Source organism: Corvus hawaiiensis, chromosome 6 (assembly GCF_020740725.1).
Source record: "Corvus hawaiiensis isolate bCorHaw1 chromosome 6, bCorHaw1.pri.cur, whole genome shotgun sequence".
Lineage (NCBI taxonomy): Eukaryota > Metazoa > Chordata > Aves > Passeriformes > Corvidae > Corvus > Corvus hawaiiensis.
In genome coordinates this window covers 40,390,208-40,408,652 of record NC_063218.1, presented here as the reverse complement: position 1 = coordinate 40,408,652, position 18,445 = coordinate 40,390,208, and the positions used below count along the sequence as shown (strand labels likewise).

General features: G+C 43.7%; 1 protein-coding gene across 6 annotated transcripts in view; it reads right to left on the bottom strand.

Moving 5' to 3' along the window:
• Window positions 1-1,538: 1,538 nt before the first annotated feature.
• The window catches only part of NR1H3 (nuclear receptor subfamily 1 group H member 3), a 31,804-nt gene continuing 14,897 nt past the window's right edge, over window positions 1,539-18,445 (bottom strand). For all 6 annotated transcript variants that reach the window (XM_048308316.1, XM_048308320.1, XM_048308317.1 and 3 more), the window contains exons 2-9: window positions 15,382-15,625; window positions 11,862-12,128; window positions 7,379-7,587; window positions 6,958-7,137; window positions 6,422-6,521; window positions 4,784-4,897; window positions 3,878-3,972; window positions 1,539-3,482 (exon numbers count right to left, since the gene is read on the bottom strand). In XM_048308316.1, coding sequence (XP_048164273.1) covers window positions 3,336-3,482; window positions 3,878-3,972; window positions 4,784-4,897; window positions 6,422-6,521; window positions 6,958-7,137; window positions 7,379-7,587; window positions 11,862-12,128; window positions 15,382-15,499 — 1,230 coding nt within the window. In that variant the 5' untranslated portion in view covers window positions 15,500-15,625 and the 3' untranslated portion in view covers window positions 1,539-3,335. The remainder of the gene's footprint in view (window positions 3,483-3,877; window positions 3,973-4,783; window positions 4,898-6,421; window positions 6,522-6,957; window positions 7,138-7,378; window positions 7,588-11,861; window positions 12,129-15,381; window positions 15,626-18,445) is intronic.

The following is an 18,445-nucleotide window of genomic DNA, read 5'->3' as shown; positions in this document are numbered from 1 at the left end:
GTGTTTAGGATCTGTGCTGAACCCAGGGTTGATAACAGAAGTGTTTTTGTTACTGCTGAGCAGGGCTTACACGGACCAAAGGCCCTTTCTGCTTTTCATGCTGCCTTGGTGGTGAGAAAGTTGGGGGTGCATGGGAGGTTGGGAGGAGACACAGCCAGGACAGGTGACCCCAGCTGACCAAAGGGATATTCCAGACCATGGGGCATCATGCTCAGTATGTAAGGGGGGGGAAGAAGGAGGAAGAGGGGGATGTTTAGAGCAGTGGTGTTTGTCTTCCCAAGTAAAAACTACATGTGGTAAGGCCCCGCTCTCCTGGTGATGGCTGAACACCTGCTTTTCCATGAGAAACAGTGAATTAATTCCTTGTTTTACTTTGCCTGTGTGCACAGCTTTTGCTTTCTCTATTAAACTGTCTTTATCTCAACCCACGAGTTTTCTGGCTTTTACCCTTCTGATTCTCTCCCTAGTCCTGCTGGTGGGGAGTGAGCAAGTGATTGTGTGGGGCTTGGTAGCTGTCTGGGTTTAAACCACAGAGGCAAGGAAAATCACTGTTTTCACCACTGCCATCCGCAGCAATGTTATAGGTTGTACCTTGAGAATCCCTCAAATTTACATGCAGTTTTTCTCTTCAAATTAAGGAGATGCAGCTCAAAATAAAGAATGTAAAGCTAGAAGTTAAACAGCAGCTCTTCTGTTGACAACCTCATTGTTTAGCAAATCCCTCAAAAGCAGGGCCCAGCCCATCCTCTAATCCACACAGCACTGATGAGCTCTTGAGCTCTGCTCATTAGTCCCCATCTCATACCTCACTGCAGTCTCCTATAAGCCTATTCCTATCCCTTCTTCCTCTGGGCTTAGTAGATTCCAATTTAAATTTTGTACTCCAGAGTAACGCAAAGGCTCCAGCAGAATAGTCTGTGGTGTGGAGCCTTGCTAGATTGACCATCACTTTCCCATTGAGGCAGGAGATCATCAAGCACTTAGGCAGCAGCTAATGCTGGACAGCTCTCTGCTTTCCCCTAGCCTGCTGCTCTCTTTGAGGCAATGCACATGTTCAACTGTTCCTGGTGTTTCTCCTAGGAATACATCAGAAATGAGCAGCATATCAGGAGTCAGGTAAGGTCCTACTGAAATCCACTTGACAGCCAGGGGCACACTGGACTCCTCTTTCAATTCTGGTGAGCCACAGAATGCAGAAAATGGAGTAGAGCACATACGATAAAAGGGTTACATTCTGAATGTAGCTGTACAAATGGAGTTGAGGTGTATATGCATAATGCATGGTCTTCCTGATGCACACTTAATCCACTTCACCTATATGCCACCTCTGGCACACAGCAAGGTGCATACTGAGCTACAAATCTCATACTGAAGACCAAAAGAAACTGCCTGCGGTTGCGCTGCTATTTCTTTCTCATCAATTCTTGCTTCTCCCCAACACATACACTCATCATTTCTTACCAGTTTTGAGTTTGTTACAGCAAGAACTTATTCCACCCTCCTCCAGTCTCATGACAGCACATCAGAGAATGTCAAAATCCTGTATTAGGCTTTATTCTTTTATATAAACATTAACATTTCTCAAACAGATTAGTTAAAAATACAGATTTAAACAAGAATTTTTGCAATTGCAATGAGTTATAAAAAACAACAGATTATTTTACAGATTGTTACAAGTGCTTTACAAAGGTGCAGAGTGAAGGCCAGTGGCAGGGGACCAACCTCAAGTGCAAAATGGACACAATACCCTCACCACGGGCATAGCGCTCAGATACACAGCCAAAAAAAACAACAAACAAACCAAAAAACAGACAAACAAAAAAACCCCGAGCCATGTGAACCTATGCTCTTGGGATGCTCACCGGGCAAGCAAACATAGACCCCTATGACAGAGAAGACTCATGAGACCAAGCTACCAGGATACTTAAGGTTACATCTCTGAGATCAGCCATAAGATGTTCTTTCTTGGAAAATAAGGAACATGTTCTATAACAGTATATTTCTCTTCTGTCAGACAAAATATTGCTGTAAATCCTAGAATACTTATGGATGCGGATACTTAAAACTTGGGCCATAAATCCAGTGTGGATCTCACAATGCCCAAAGTGAAGAAAGGATACAAGACCCAAGTGTCCTTCTGAAGCAGTTGGCACTCCTCATACAGGAGGGACCTCCATATCCCGTGATCATCACTGAAACCTTGAGCAAGTACCTTGGAAGGACTTTGGCAAAAGGAAGACGATGCAAGTAGATCTGATTACACCCAATATTCCTGCAGCCCGTGATCTGAGAGTTGTACAGCCCACAGCTTGTGCAATGCCCACATATTTCACTAAATGCAGTGTGTCCTCTCTCCTTGGTTGATACATCTTCACACCCACCTTGGAACACATACCACATGCTCCAGATTCTTGGAAGTGTTTGAGATCCTTCCACCACACCTACCTTACCTAGGTACCAGTCCTCCCCACCTATCTTTCTTCTATTCCACCCCTAAAGATAAAATCTATGTCCTGATTTGTTTTGAACTAAAGTTGTCCAGCTGTTAGCAAATCAAAGGTAAATTGAGCTGAGAACCACCATGAGATAAAACCGTGATGCATTACATTAAAAAAATCCACTACTTTATGCCTGACATCTTTTTGATATACAATGTTCCCTACCCAGAGGACCTCCTTGTTAGACAAAGGGCACTACACATTACAGAAATCCTTTTTCCAAAGGAGGGCCAGAATAAAGGGCAGCTCTAGAGATGAAGTCTCATAATAAAGAAATAAAAGCTACTTCTCTTGGAATCATTTTAAAGGGCAGCACATTCAAGAGATTTTATTTATAGGAAACCCAGTGAAACCCCTAGAACATCCACACTGACTTCCCTGAGCTCCTCAGATCCAGGTACACTGGGGACCCTGCAGAAGCCTTTTGAGCTGGGTGACTCTCAACAGAGAGCTTTTGGCAAGTTCCTGCAAATTCATTTTCATAATCAGCGAGAAGAGGATCAATGGGCAAACCCTCAGCATATGCTTAGAGAAGATAAAGACTCTGAAGAAAAAGGAGTTGGGGGGCAGGGGGAAAGGTCTTCATTTCTACCGTTTTTGAATGTTTCACGTTATTCCTTTGGGGTACGGGCACTACATCGAAACCAGCCCCTCCATCAGCTGATCTACCCCAGCTGCCTCCTGCAGAGTCTCATGACAACACTGAAACCCCAGGCTCATCAATCCCTGCATGCCCAGCCCAGGGTTCAGTGCTTTGGAGAGGGGAGGCTGGCTTCTCGTTAGCGAAGGCTGGGAGATGGCATTATGTCAGCATGTCAGCGCCCTGGGAGCATGCAGTCACTCATGCACATCCCAGATTTCTGAGAGCAGGGGTGGGAGCTTCTTGTCCTGCAGCCGAAGGGCAAACACCTGTTCAGAGTGGACACTGCTCAGTGTCCGAAGACTGACCAGCTTCATTAACATCCGTGGAAACATCAAGCGATCCTGCAGGGGCAAACAGACAACTGTTAGTAAATTCACCTAAAACTTTGTTTAAAAAAAAATTACTACAACTGATGATGTACTGTAACCACAATCCTTACTTCCTCTAAACCCAGCATCCTCCAAGAGGATGCAGTGTGAAAGAACACAAGTAGTACATCATGTCCCAAAACTCCAGACTTTCCATGCTGGCTAAACTACGGAACATGATACAGGAGAGCAGATTGTGACAGCTCACAAATCCTGCATTTACAGCTGCTATCAAAGAGCCCAGAAGGGACAAGCGTGACAGTACAAGCAGCAAGAGACCAGTTACAGACAGTACTGCAGGAACTCTGCCTGCATAAACACAAAATCCGCTGGCATCGTCACCGGCGATGTTCTGGTCAGGCACTCACATTTGGTCTGTTGATGCAAATGTAAGAATGAAGCGCTTCCACATAGGTGTGCTGCAGCCTCTCCACCAGGGACTGGTCCTGCACATTCGGTCGGTCTGCCACAAAGCAGGTTAGAAGTAAGCAGATTAGACATAAGCAGATTGCCACAGGCAGCTTCACTGGATTTAACATCTCTGTCTAACCCTACTTCCTCCTGTGGTCTCTTCTAAAAACTTCATCTCAGATTTACCCAACTGGGAGATATAGCCATGACACTGTGGCAGCTACGTCAGTTGCCTGTAACTGTTCTTTCTCAGTGAGGCCTACTGCACACGGGGAGCCTGATCTGACTCCTACAGAGGTGGCAGGTTAGAGGGACCAAACACACTTACATAGTGCTGTTTGGGCTCATCTTCCTGTCCCAGAAAAAATGAGAAGCTGCCTATTCGAGAGCAAATGGGAAAGTCTCTCTCGTAGCTGAGCCAGTTAGAAAACAGGAACAAAATAAAACAGTCATTAATCAGGTCACAAGACAGAAGAGTAGAGGTGGCTTCTTGGCAAAGCCCTGTCCTGGCCTGGAGCGATACTGCCTCTTGTCCAGAGGCCCACTAGATGTCGCTCATGCTGTGGGACCGGCATTACACCAGAGAGGTGCCAAGGACATTAAGGGGGCAATAAAATAGCAATTTCCAAATGAGGAAGATAAACACTGGCTGATTTTTCTACACACTTCTCCAACAGTGAGGAATTCGATTTCCTCCAGAAGTTGCACTAGAAAATTCAGAATATAATTAATAATATGCTCCCTTTATCACTAGACTCTACACACGCTCTATTACTCATTTTCTGCTTTTAACATTCCTTCCCTCTAGTTTCTTTGCCCTCTGACTCACTGCTGCAGCTCTTCAGATCTTCCTGGCTTTTTACCTGCAGAGAAAATGTTGATGGCAATTAAAAGTGCGTATTCAGCATCATTAAGCTGTAGCTCATTCATTCCCTTTGAGAACTCAAAGATGGGGTTAATGAACTCAAACTGCAGACCTGCAACAAACAGAAGAGAACAAGGTGAGGCAGTAGCAATTGTCTCCCCTCTCTCCCCCTTCCTTTCACAGAAAAGGCCACCAGAAATCCACTGCAATACACCAGGGAGTGGGGAGGACACACAAGCAGGGACAAACCCTTACATTATGCTCCAATCAATCTTCCCTTTACATCCACTACTGGTGAGCACCAATAATAGTGGCTGAACTGTTATAACATTCTAACTGTAAAATCACACTATTTCTGGGTTTTCCTAAAGCCTTAAATGCCCCACAGCCCATTACTGGGCAACAGCTAAAGGAACAAAACATCAGCTATCAGGTAAGTCCATCAAAATGTCAGAAAGTCATAAGCACAACATCTATACTGTCCACTCTCATAGCATCACCTCCTTCACACCCAGTAGCCTGCACACTTTCAAAGTCCCATGCTTAAGGTTCATATGAAGTATGTATGAGCTGAAAATATCCAGTTCCAAGAACTCTGAACGATGCCATTTCCTTCAGCTCAAAGAACTGGGAGACCTGAGGCAGAGCCTGACCTAGGCTTCCAATCACCTCATTTGATAAATGCAGTTAGACAGAAATGCACTGATATTTATTGCCATAACAGAGACCACTGTCAAACCAGGTCTCTTTGTGCTATGTAATCACGCTGAAAACTTCAGGCCTTTCGTCCAAAATAGCATCCAAGTTTCTAATTTCCTGCATTACAACTGCATCAGAGAAGGAGGAACAGAATGGAGGGAATCTTTCTGGCTCCCTGCTGTTTGCCTTTCTAATAACCTGAAGAAAAGGCTACCAGGAAAAGTGTCAAAAAGAAAAGTTGTATATAAAAGCCATCTCAAGCATAAATGGTTAAATAGCTACTCAAGGAATAAAATAAAATCAGCTGAAGCACAGCTTAAGTCTTGTTTTTAGAAATGCTAAAGATACACACTTCTTGTTACTTCATCTGAAATTACAGACACTCATAGGCCCTGGAAAAATAAAAGACTTCAGAGATCACAACACCACAGGCTACCATATATTAGAATGATAAAATATCTAAAGCAGTCTGTGGGGATCCTCAGTGCACAGTACAGACTTTGTATCAACTGAAATGTAATCACAGTAACGTCATCACTCCCAGTGATCCGGATTAGCAAGTGATGCACTTGCAAAGGAGAGAAGACTGTGGTTTGAATTGGTATGATCTGACACAACTCTACCACCACATCACATCTCTACAAGCAAGGAAGTTCACACCAACTGTTAGTCCTAGGTGGACACCTGCAGCAATATTTTCATGCTTTAAGAGTCCAGATTTTCCCAAGCAAATTGACACCTAGAAAAAGACATGAACTGAGCTAGTATCATATGTTAAAAGCAAAAAAAAAAAAATGGTTTGTGGGGCTATTGGTTTGGTCCTGTTCTAAACCTCTTACCTGACCACCCAAACTATTTCCAGCTGCCCACATTAAAAAGGAAAATATGTAAGAACACAAGACACTGGAGAGGAAGAAACACCTGTCTAATGGACCACCTGCTTTGGCGAAGTCATCCCGATTATAGCTCAGGTCCTTAAGAAAGGTGATGCTCTCAATCTCTGGATTGTAGCGCCGAGATGTCTCCAACAACATCACCTGAGGACAGAAATAGATACACTTGATTTGAAACCAGCAAGAAATGTTACAACATCAATAATTTGCTGACTGTTGAAGCATCTTTGACAAAAAAAAAAAAAACAAACACAAAACCGCTCCAGTTTCTCTCAGAGTGCTTAAAAATTCCAGGGTAAAGTCTGCTGCCATCCTTTGTGGTGTCTGCTTCTGGGAAATGGGAAACTCCTGCTTACCACTACCAAGGCACTTGCCTCACTCTCTTCCTGTATAACCAGACACTGCAGCATATAACCAGGCATCTTGCCAATATAACCTCAGTATATTGCAGTAACAGTCCCATAGCTGAGGTCCTTCAGTCTGCTATCCTCAAAAAAGGGATGGAACTAGTTCTCTAGGTGGTTACTGCCAAATTTTTTCATCTCTGCTACTATGTACTGTGGTCAAGTCAAACCCTCACCTCTATGGTAGATGTCTTCAGTAAAGCAATCTGATCTTCCCTGGTGAGCTCCAGGAAGCCAGGTAATTGCTTGGCAAAGTCCACAATCTCTTGCACAGAGATAATTGCAAGTTCTGTAAAGTGAGCAAAACGCTGCTGCCTTGCTTCACGGTTATTTGGATCAGGAATCTGGGGCCATGGCTGTGGGAATGGGAAGAGACAGCATATATTTGTGAAAGATGGAGCCAAAGATGAAAGATAAGATGAAGAGACCAAGGGAAGCAAATGACAGCTTCAAACATGATCCGTTGCTATTATTTTCAGAGCTTCAGCCCACAAATGCAATGCCTAAAGTAACTCTGTTCTCCCAGATGTTTTACCTAAAACAAGACTCCCCAAACTTCACTTTTTCTTATTTTGGATACACTGGTAGAGTTTTTACCGTCACTTTGAGCCTGTCTGTGAAGGAGCGCTGGTTGCACTGCTGCTGAGCAGCCACAAGCTTTTTTATCATGCTCAGCTGTTCCGGCGTCAGTTTGTGGGAAGGGCTTGGCGGATTTGGAGGGTTTGGACGCACCACAACTGTCCGAGCCTGATCGTCTTCCTGCTTCTTCAGTTTCTTCAGTCGGATCTGTTCTTCAGACAGAACATCTAAAGCAGGAATAGCCCATGATCAATCATAGGAAGACAATGGAAACCACACTGAACACAGGATAACGTGCTGTGGATGGAGAGGCAGAGATCACAGCTGCCTGTACCAGGCATAGCACAGTGTACACAACACAGCCAACAGTGATACTTGTTTCCCCCTCTATGCCCTACTTCAAGTTGTTCCATTGCCTTTCTTCAAATCATACTGTCATGTAAAGTGTTCATAGAAGGCAGAAGCTCCCCTCATGATGCCCTGCAGATCTCAGAAAAACAACAGTGACTTTCCCCAAAAAGCAATTCCCTAAAATGTCAGGTGCTCCCTTCATATGCCATGGTGTGTCCACTGTATTTTATATTATCCTACTGTTATGTCTTTTCTCAGTATTTTTAATTTAACAGCTTGTGTAATTTCACCCTCTTCAAAAGTCAGACTCCATCCTGGGTGGAGTTTGAGAGTAAAAGGATAATTTGCTATACAGGCCATCTGCAGCAAACTCTAGAGCAGTAACATACCCCAAGATGAATAGTGGAAGAATAGCTTTGCACAAAATGTACTGAGGACCAACGGCAGGTCCTTCAGGAATAGGATTGAAAGTGTCTCCTTCAGTTGTTAAGTCAAAGGGGAGATGTTACGTGGATGTAACATTGTAAGGAACAGAACAACTCAAAGACATCTGCTCTACCGAGGGCTGATGGGGTCCCTCTGTCAGAGAAAGGGAAGTGCATCTTTTCTTGTAGGCTTGCCAAGCTGTGAAGAGGGATTTAAACTAAAGGTGCCTAGGGACAGGAACCTCAATCCATCCCTCTCCTACCAGTTTGATGCCAGTGCCAGCAAGAGATGCCCAGAGCCTAGAGAGGGTATGCAGGTCAGCAGGAGAGCTCCTGAAGAGCAGCACAATGGAATTCCTGCCACTCCATCCAGTAAGTCAGGTTCATCAGGAGCCCAGCTTAAATTCCTTTATGCAAATGCATGTAGCAGAGGGAGTAAACACGAGGAGTTAGAGACACGCACACACCTGCAGGGCTGTAATCATATCGGCATCACAGAGACATGGTGAAATGAATCCTATAACTGGGGTGTTGGAATGGTAGGATACAGGCTCTTCAGGAAGGAAAGGCAGGGGAGACAAGGAGAGGGTGTCACTCTCTATGCCAGTGACCAGCTGGAGTGCATGGAGCTCTGCCCAGGATGGATGAGGAGCTGAACAAGAGCTTATGAGCCAGGATTAAAGGGAGGACAGGGACAGGTGACATTACAGAGGGGGTCTAATGTTACAAGCCACCCAACCAAGAAGACCAAGCAGAGGAGGCCCTCTATCAACAGAAAAGAGCAGCTTCACATTCACAAGCCCTGATCCTTATGGGACACTTCAACCATTCCAATATCTGTAGGAGGGACAACACAGCAGGGAATAAGCAGTCCAGGAGGCTCCTGGAATGTGTTGATGGTAACTGTCTTCTGCAAGTGACAGAGGAGCCAACAAGGAGAGATGCTATGCCAGACCTTATTATCACCAACGGGGGAGGACCTGGTGGGAAAGGTTAAGCTCAAGGGCAGCCTGGGCTGCAGTAATCATGAAATGGTGAATTTCAAGATCCTTGGAGCAGCAGGGAGGGTGCACAGCAAGTTCACTGGCCTGGACTTCAGGAGAGCAGACTCTGGCCTCTTCAGGGATCTGCTTGGTAGAGTACTATCAGATAAAGTGCAGGAGGGAAGAGGGGCCCAAGAAATCTGGTTAATATTCAAGGATCACCTCCACCAAGCTCAGGAGCAATGTATTCTTGTCTCTAAATTAGAACAGCATGGATTTGACAGAAGGATCACTTGGAGGATAGAAGATTGGTTGGATGGTCACACTCAAAGAGTTGTGGCCCATGGCTCAATGTCCAGGTGGAGACCAGTGATGAGTGGTGTTCCCCAGGGGTTGGTATTTGGACCGGCACTGTTTAACACCTTTGTTAAGGTGCACAGTGGGACTGAGTGCACCCTCAGCAAGGCTGCTGACAGCACCAGGCTCTGTGCTGTGATTGACACGCTGGAGGGAAGGGAAGCAGAAAAGGAACTGATTGGAAAAAAAACCCCTCTGTATCTTCAAGAACAAAGATAAATAAAGCTCGACTTTACAAACAAGACTTTTAAAGTGCTGAAAGATTCTTTGGCCATTTTTTTAATGCACAGATAACACAGAAAACAGAGGAGGTTGGAATGAGGAGGGGGTTAGTCTCTTCTGCCATGCCCACAGTGAGAGAACAAGAAGAAAAGGCCTTAAACTGAGACAAGGGAGATTCGGATTAGGTATTAAAAAAGAATTTGCCTTGTTAGGACATGCATTGGAACAAGTTGCCCATGAAGGTGATGGAGTCACCATCCCTGGAAGTGTTTAAGAGACATCTGGATCTATGCTGGGCAATACGGTTTAGTGGTTTAAGGGTTACAGTGGTACTTCTGGGTAGACATTTGGACTTGATGATCTTGAAAGATCTCTTCAAACCTGGATGATTCTATAGCTGCTACACAGAGAAGCAGGCCCTAAAATTGAACAACTATATAACTGCACTTCTTAAAAGAATCATGTTAGACAAGAACTGAAGAGCTACTATACAACAGCATTCTTGGGATTGGAAGGATAGACAAAGAACATAACACAGTCAAGCTGAGAGTAATACTCAGAGAGTAATTCCTGACTTCCAACAGGGAGGATGTGTGCACAGGTACATGCGCCATGCACAAAACTTATAATTCTAACAGCAAAAGTGTTCAATATAATTACCAAAATAAGGGGGATCTGTAAGATTAGAGAATACTACTTACAGTGTCAGTTTAAGGAGGGAAGTAATTGATCCAAGTGATTACAGTCCCTCCTCTTGGGATTCAGATACAAGAAAAAAAATTTATCTGGTAGCATGTTACTTGGCTATTAATGAATCTTGAAAACTGCCTAAGTGCAAGCTCCTACACCATGCTAAATTCAAAGCAATCTAACTTACTTGGTTTGCCAGGAAGGAATTATTTAACCTCGTGGTTCACACTGGCTTAAGAACAATAAACTGGCCATGAATAACTTCAGTCTGGGAATTAGAAGAATGTTTCCAGCAATTACTAGGGGAAGTTCTGGAATGACCTTCCAAGTGAAACAGCTGGAGGAAAAAGCCCTCAGTTTCTGTCAAAACTAACAAGGCAAATTTGCAGTGGGGATTACAGCGTCGACAAGAATTGCCAAGTTCTTGATAATAACACCAAGATTCCTTTTGACCTAATTTTCCTGAGCTGTCTTGAACACAAAACAATGACTAAATGCAGAAACATACTGAGGGTCTGTATCTACCTGCAACAAAGAGAAGCAAAGTGAACAAGCGGTCTTAACTGCATTGCTTTTCAAATACATCTGTTTCGTTGCTCTTGGGAACAGGGCAATGGGGTAAAGACAGCATACATAATGTTGACACAAACCAGTGCGATAAAGATACTGATGTGCTGTGTTTCATGCTGAAAAACTGAACAGCATGTCTCCTAGCTCACTGGGACTTAATTTTTGCAGAATTATAAGATGTTTTGCAGAATTATAAATGTTTCTGAAATATCTGCTGTTTCTAGTTGTTCTGGGTGCTGGGTGTCAGAAAAGAAGACTTCACACAGACCTAACATTAACTGAGCATTCATTCAGCCAGTCTTGAGGAGCAAAGGGATGAAACCTGGATGCCTTGGCCGAGGAGGGCTGTTCCTGATATGCGAGCAGAAATACTGGTGAATATTCAGAAACAGCAGCCTTATGGCTTGTGTGAGAAAAATAGCAGAGTTCACTAAAGGGAGCAATGAGATCAGCTCATGCACAAACACAGCTGCAGTACTGTGGTGCTGCCCTTGACCTCTTTTGCAAGCTCACAGTAGGACACAAAGAAAAGTGCCTGTTGTTCAGGGAGCACGGTGACCAATCTTAAGAGTCCTGATCACAAGCCTGACTTTACTGACACACTTTACAGCATCCTGAAGAACGTGTGAGTCTTTCCTCTACTGGCATATTCCACAAGTTCTTACAAGGAATAAAGCAGGGCTGGGGCTCTCAGCACACCAGTGGTGTTCCACTAATAGCCTCACCTCCCCACGTGATCCCTGTTGAGCTCTCAGTGACTTCCCACGCACATTCCAGCATACAGCCTGCATGGCTTCCACGTCCCCCCCTCCCCAAGCACTCGCACTGCTCCCTGCCTCACAGCCACGGTCCCCACAGCCCTCCTGTCCCATCCCACCCCCAGCGGCCCGTGCCTGCACTCACACTGCTCCCGCATGCCGGCCTCCTGGCACTTGCGCAGCCGGCACTCCTGGCACTTGCGGCGCATGTACATGTCCATCTCGCACTTGCCGCCGTTCTTGCAGACGTACTGCGCGCCCTTGATGACGCTGCGGCGGAAGAAGCCCTTGCAGCCTTCGCAGCTCAGCACGTTGTAGTGGAAGCCGGAGGCCTTGTCCCCGCACACACTGCACACTTCGTTTCCCAGCATCTTAGGGGCTGGGCCCTTCTTCCGCTTCAAGGGGGGATTTTCTACCGAAATGAACAGTAGCGAGGAAAAAAACAAAAGAAAAGAAAACCCACAGACATGAAGGAAGGGTGGTGTTGGCAGCTGACTGTCCCATTCCTGACAATAACCACAACCCACTATCTCTCAAGCACATGGATGAAAATATCAAGTCGCCCTTTTCACACACACCCCTTCTGGGCAAGCAAGTCTTCTACAACGAACTTACTGACATAATCCACAAGGTTTCACCTCAACTATATAAACAAATATAGCTTCACACTTGTTCTCCTCCAAAACAGTGAAAGAGCCAAAACATGCTCAGGCCAAGGGTTCTTCTGCACTTGCCAATTACAGTTAAGTTACTAATGTGAGAAAAACCTACAAAAAAGTTGAGCTGAAATCCAAGATTGTGCAGAGGGTAAATTTCTTCAGAACTTACCTCCAGTTCTCTTACTTTTATTCTCTGCCATACTCATGCACAAGAATAAGGAAAAATGTTTCCTCAATTCAATAGTGACAGAAAGCCGGTGCTGAAACTGTGACCCTACGAAAACCAGACTGAGCAGACAACCCCTGTTACTGGAACATTTGGGGAAGCTGTCGAGACAGAAGACAGCAGTTTGTGAAGTTAGGGGTAATAAGCAGACAAGCAGTACACTTCACAAGCTCTGAGCCTCTGGAACCCTGAAGCCATCATTTCCTCTTCAAGAAGAGCGCTCCCCACCCCTAAAACCAAAACACTCTCATAGTGACAGTTCATTTACTAAAGCTTATTGTATCTCAAACATGGGGCCTTCACTACTGCTTCACATTTCAGATGGTCTCATGCAGCAGGATCCTAATTCTTCCTACATCATTCTGACAGATCTTAATCTTATCAGTGGCTCTGCATTCTGAAAACATCTTTGGTCTGCTCCAACACATCTCACCTTAAGCATTCCAGCCAAATGCTTGCTGATATTACATGTGCATTCCCTCCCTATTAGCCCTCTCTTCCATCCGTTTAATTCTAGCTGTGTTGACATATGATACTCTACACAGCTCATAGTGCAAGTATTTTTCTGTATGTCAGATATTACAGATTCTTCTATGGCAGCTGTTACAAAGATTACAACCAGCATGTTTTGGTAAGTCTCCAAATTATATTTAGATATGTCCGGAAAGCCTGGAGTTAATGCTTAGTTTAAAGGACAAGGCTACTGCATTTCTTGACCAGCATCAGGGTTACAGTTGCATTGGTACCTTATCCAACTACCTAAAAACAGAGGCCAGCCGAAATTAAGAGAATAAAAAGCAGTTATATTTATTGAAGGGCCTTCAGGTACATTTAGGGCAGACGAAGGCCCCCCAGGGGCTACACCAAAAATGGACAACAGGTCACAGGTTTTCATACTTTTGTCAGTTTGGTCCATTTGCGTATCAGGGATTAATATTCCACTTACAGCTTCAGGTAATGAAGTAATTTACCCCAAGTTTGCTCTCCCCCCCTCACTTTTGTTTACGTTTCTTGGGGCCTGAGACAGTAAGGTGTCCTTGATTCCCAGACCTAGAGAGGAACCGTTCCGTCTGACCAAGATGGGAGAACAGTAGCTAACACTCTATATGGAGTTTAGAGTTATACACTAAAGAATTGCAGGATCACAAATATACGAAAAATATAAAACCTAAAATCCTAAGGCATCAGCATGTCTCATTTTTGTACTTACTGTACTAATGCTTCTATCCTTACTCATGTTTACATCCCCTATTCTGCTCAAGTTCCTGAAATGGTAACCAGTTTTAGGTCAGTCTCAGAAATTATTACTGGTGTTCCTCACTGCAAGTTTTCAGCCGTAAGTATCTTGGTGTTGATTTTCAATCCCACTGACTTTACAGAGGCCTGGAGGTCACTCATTTTGGCCTGCACTTCTCATTGCAGATTGGACAGCAAGAAAACGTCATCAGAAAGGTTAAATTTCTGATATTCCCTCTTGTTCAACTCTTGTTCAACTTTCTCTTCACACAATAAATTACCAAGTAAAGATTATGCAATGCCTACAGTTATTTCTACAGTTACTTCAGATTGCTCAGTATAAACACATGTAATGGCAGACTAACTGGTATGACAACTTTGCTGAAGCCTCAAGGGATGTTCATATGCTTCTGAGAAATAGCAGAGTAATCCAACAACTTCCACAGATACATCTGTCCATCTTTTGTATTTCTTAGCTGTCTTTAAGACATTACATAAACATCTTCTTTATCTTTTCTATGACTGCTTTATTGAGACAGATAGGCTTGTTCTTTGATCTATGCAAATTATTTTCCATCTCTGAGCATGAAGCATTTTAGTAATAGAGATTATTATTTTTATTTTCTGTAGTCAGATAACACAGAAATAACGTAAGATGTATAAACTATGAATGCCACCTCTGAACCTTTAGCTCTCATTAGGGTCTTCCTTCCTTGGTAGATACCTTATTTAATAAATATGTTCCACATTTTGTGGCTTTTTTCCTTACATTTTCATGAGGAAACAATCAATGTATTTCTTTTCAGGTCCTCAAATCCATTTAAAGTACTTTTATTGGGTAACCTCATATCACCTTTTAACTACTCTCTTTGTTTCTATTCCACTGATGAGTCCTCATTCAATGTTCAGATTATCTCTTTGTTTTAGATCAAGATTGCTCATTGCCCCACTGCTGAGCAAATACATTAATTTGCCATATTTTCATTAAGATGATGACCCTATGCACTTGTGCTTTCCTTTTTTTTCCTGTTACCTGTCCAGAGATGTTATACTGTCTTCTTACAGTTTGAAAGTGTAGGATTGTGGCCATAAGCAGCAGCTTTAATTACAAAATCTCAGTTCTGTATCTGATACTCTTAATCCTCAGTCAACATAAGAAACATAGAGAAACTCCTACTGCCTTCCCATTACATGAATCTGCAAAACCCTACCATTTCTTTGTACCACCTACCCTTGTTGGATTGTCACCTGTAGTAAAGATTTATTGTTCAGCAGCTTTTGATAAGGCTAAAAAAAAAAAAAAAAAATTTACTGCCACAGACCTATCCTCTAGAAGGTCAAATAAGCAAAATATTCACCACATTTATCAGTTAGATAAGCCCAGTCTTCAGCTATCAATAACTGACTCTATTCTTAGACATCATATCTGAGTGCTTCAAGCACTGTAGGACTTGTCCTAAATTTTGCCAAGTATCAATTCTGCTTGCAACTGAAAGAATGAATAGCCCTTATCTTGCATGGATTTAGTAAGGATTTTTGCATACCTGCATGCTCAGGGGGGTTCTCTGAGCCAGGGAAGAGCGGAAGCCCTTCCTCCTCCATCTCAAATACACTTGCCACCCTCTTCCCATGATCCTGTGTGCTGAGTTGAGTGGGACCCATGGAGGCCACACAGGAAGGGCTCGCTATAATCTCATTGCTGCAGCATTGTTTCTGCCAAGCAAGGGGCCACAGGCATCTATCTTCAAAGGCCTTAGTTTCTCTCTTCTACTGAAAGTCAGGAAGTACCTGTGGAAAAAACAAACAGATGCAAAAGAGGCAAGAGTTCAGCTACTGAGACTATTAACTTCCAAAATCTGTTACAAGCTGTATCACAAGCAAGCTTCAAGATTTTGTTTCCTTAATTAGCTTTGTTTTATCAATGTTTATACTCTTGAAACACAGTATTTTAACAAACTGTGGTAAAAGGTACAAGACAAGCATATCCAGGTGCAAAACTATTCTTTCATTGCCAACAGATTTATCAAAGCAGGACAAGTCTTCATTACTGCTAACACTAAAAGTGCATTTCATCCTTGATCTGTCCAAGTGTGTAAGAGGGAAATTCCTGGCATTATAACCAGTGGCCTTTGTTAAAGCTCTCAGTAACAAATAGCTCAGTGCTGCCAGCTGCCCTGAATTTTGGTGCAAGTGTTGCAGAGCATATAAACAATTGGAAAAGAGATTTTTCATATAATTATTTAGCAGACTACAAAACATCAGATTTCCCTCTTACTACCAGTAGCCAAAGACTGTGACAAAGGTTGATGATGCATCAAAAATAAGGATGACAAATCCTCCCCTCACCTACAGTAAGAAATTGAAAGCCAACATCCTATCTATGGGAAATGGCAATGATACCATTCTCAGGAAATGGATTCACCAGCCTTCTGAGGACACCCTTTTTTGGAATGTGGACACCATACGGAAAAGCATCTTCATTTTACAGTCCTGACTCCACTACAGAACCTGAAACTGGAAAGCAAATCCAACCACTTTTTTCCAAAAAGCCCCACCTGCACAGAAAAAGACCCAACTTGATCACACAGATTCAGTGACACTGATGCAAATTGTTCATGTAAACACTTCCTAATCTGATTGAACATTAGTTGATCTTAACTCAGTGATTTACCAATGCAAGCTAAAGAGATGAACTGATTTAAAAAGCAGCTACGTGAAAGGCCTGTACCAGTCTGAGTGACTGAGCTCAGGACTGGAAGCCTATCAGTCCTGAAAGACAGGTGACAGAAAGCTCTGAAGCAGCCCAGATACAAGAGCATCAGGCAAGCAGGGGCATGCCTCACACACTGTAGTGCTGACCACGAAGAGGCAGAGAACCACTGTCCCAGGTCCCTTCTTTCCTCCTGGATATTTGGACCAGATCACACAACTTTTCTTAAGATGTCAGAAACAAAGATGAAAGCAATGCTTCCACACACTAATCCCCTCCCAGTACTCTGAAACAGGCATCAAGTATAAAAACAAGTCACACTGTCAGGCCTGCTGAGCTCCTGTCATCTCCAATTACACTGTGGATGCAGGTGTTAAAATCCACAGGGCACATTAATTCACGTGACCGTTGTAAACACAGCCTCAGTCTCCATCAGGAATTCAAAGCTCCCTTCCCTGAGGGAGCAGGAGAAACAGACTATCTAGGATAAAAGGAGGGACAAGCAAATATGAAACTTAAAACTACAGACAGAAAGAAGTCCTACTATGGCAGACTACAACCTAACCAATGTGATTTGCAACCAATTCAAAGAAACTCATGGTCCTCAAAGGAACAATGTGGCTACCACAACCAACTTTTTTTTTAAAAAGTCTCCCCAGGAAATCTTGCAGAATCTGAAAACCTTGTGGAAGCAGCATAGAGCATCAGATGGAGATGAGAACTTTAGTGTAACAAATCAAAACCCAACTTCTGTTCCTAGTCCTATGTAAGCTCCTCACCGATGCTGATACAGGTTTCTCTGGACATGTTTGGGCATGAAACAAGAAAGCTAAGCGTAAGCCTCTGCATCTCCACATTCCTTCAAACCACGCAAAAGACTCACTCAAAGATTAATTATTGTGCAGAATGAATCACCAGCAGCACTACTGCAGCAATTTTTGATCCCCTGGCTGAGGGACTGAGTGATAGTGCTCAGGCCCAGGCCCTCAGTTCAGTGACCCATTCTTAGTGCATCCCAGCCACAACTGAAACTTATTCCAGAAAACAAGAGGAGGGTACAGTCTGATGGGATTTCAAAACTGTGTGATCTGCACAACAGTGACTGACATTGCAAGAGTGAAACCTGCTTTCAGCAAGACATCTGGAGCCCAAAGGGGAGTGTCTGAGAGACTGCAAGCTACCAAGAGGGAGGGGAATATAAATCCACGTGCACATCCAGGACATGGCAACTGATAAGCCGCTGTCTGGGCTGTAGAATTACCCAATGTGTTCCTGCTTCATGCACCAGCCTCCAACCTTCCCAAAAGAAGAATGGGCCAGATAGAAAAGATTACTTGTCTTCTGTACTGGTAAGACAGAGCGTTTTTGGGGTTTTTGTGCAGGTGCAGTAACAGTTGCAGGCTGTGGAAAACTGACATGAACAGCAGCACTCTGGTGCTAGGTAAAGAAGCCTAAAGAGCATTTTCCTCACATGCACACAAGTGAGAGGCTGTACAACTAGGCCTGAGACTTAGTTTTCACAGAAATGCATGAGGATTGTTTTTACATGACTAAAAATCTTGTCTACTTTTGTACTAATAATCACATTATTAGAGATTCACACCTTCCGATTTGCACCATCACTTCAACCAAAAATGCAGAAAGGTGATGGAAGCCATAACTGCAAGAGGGAACACTGTCTTGACACAGTCTGCTGTGCTGCCTCCCACTGTTTCAGCTCCTTCAGTTTTAGAAACCAGGACTGGCCATGTGACAAAAGATGAAGCAATCACTTCTCTCTAATGCAGCATCCTGAACAGAGTAACCTGGTGAGCAGACATACATGAGGAAACATGTAGAGACGAAAGGCTGATGGAAACAAATTTCTGCCAGCCCTTGCCACCCATGTCTCAAATACG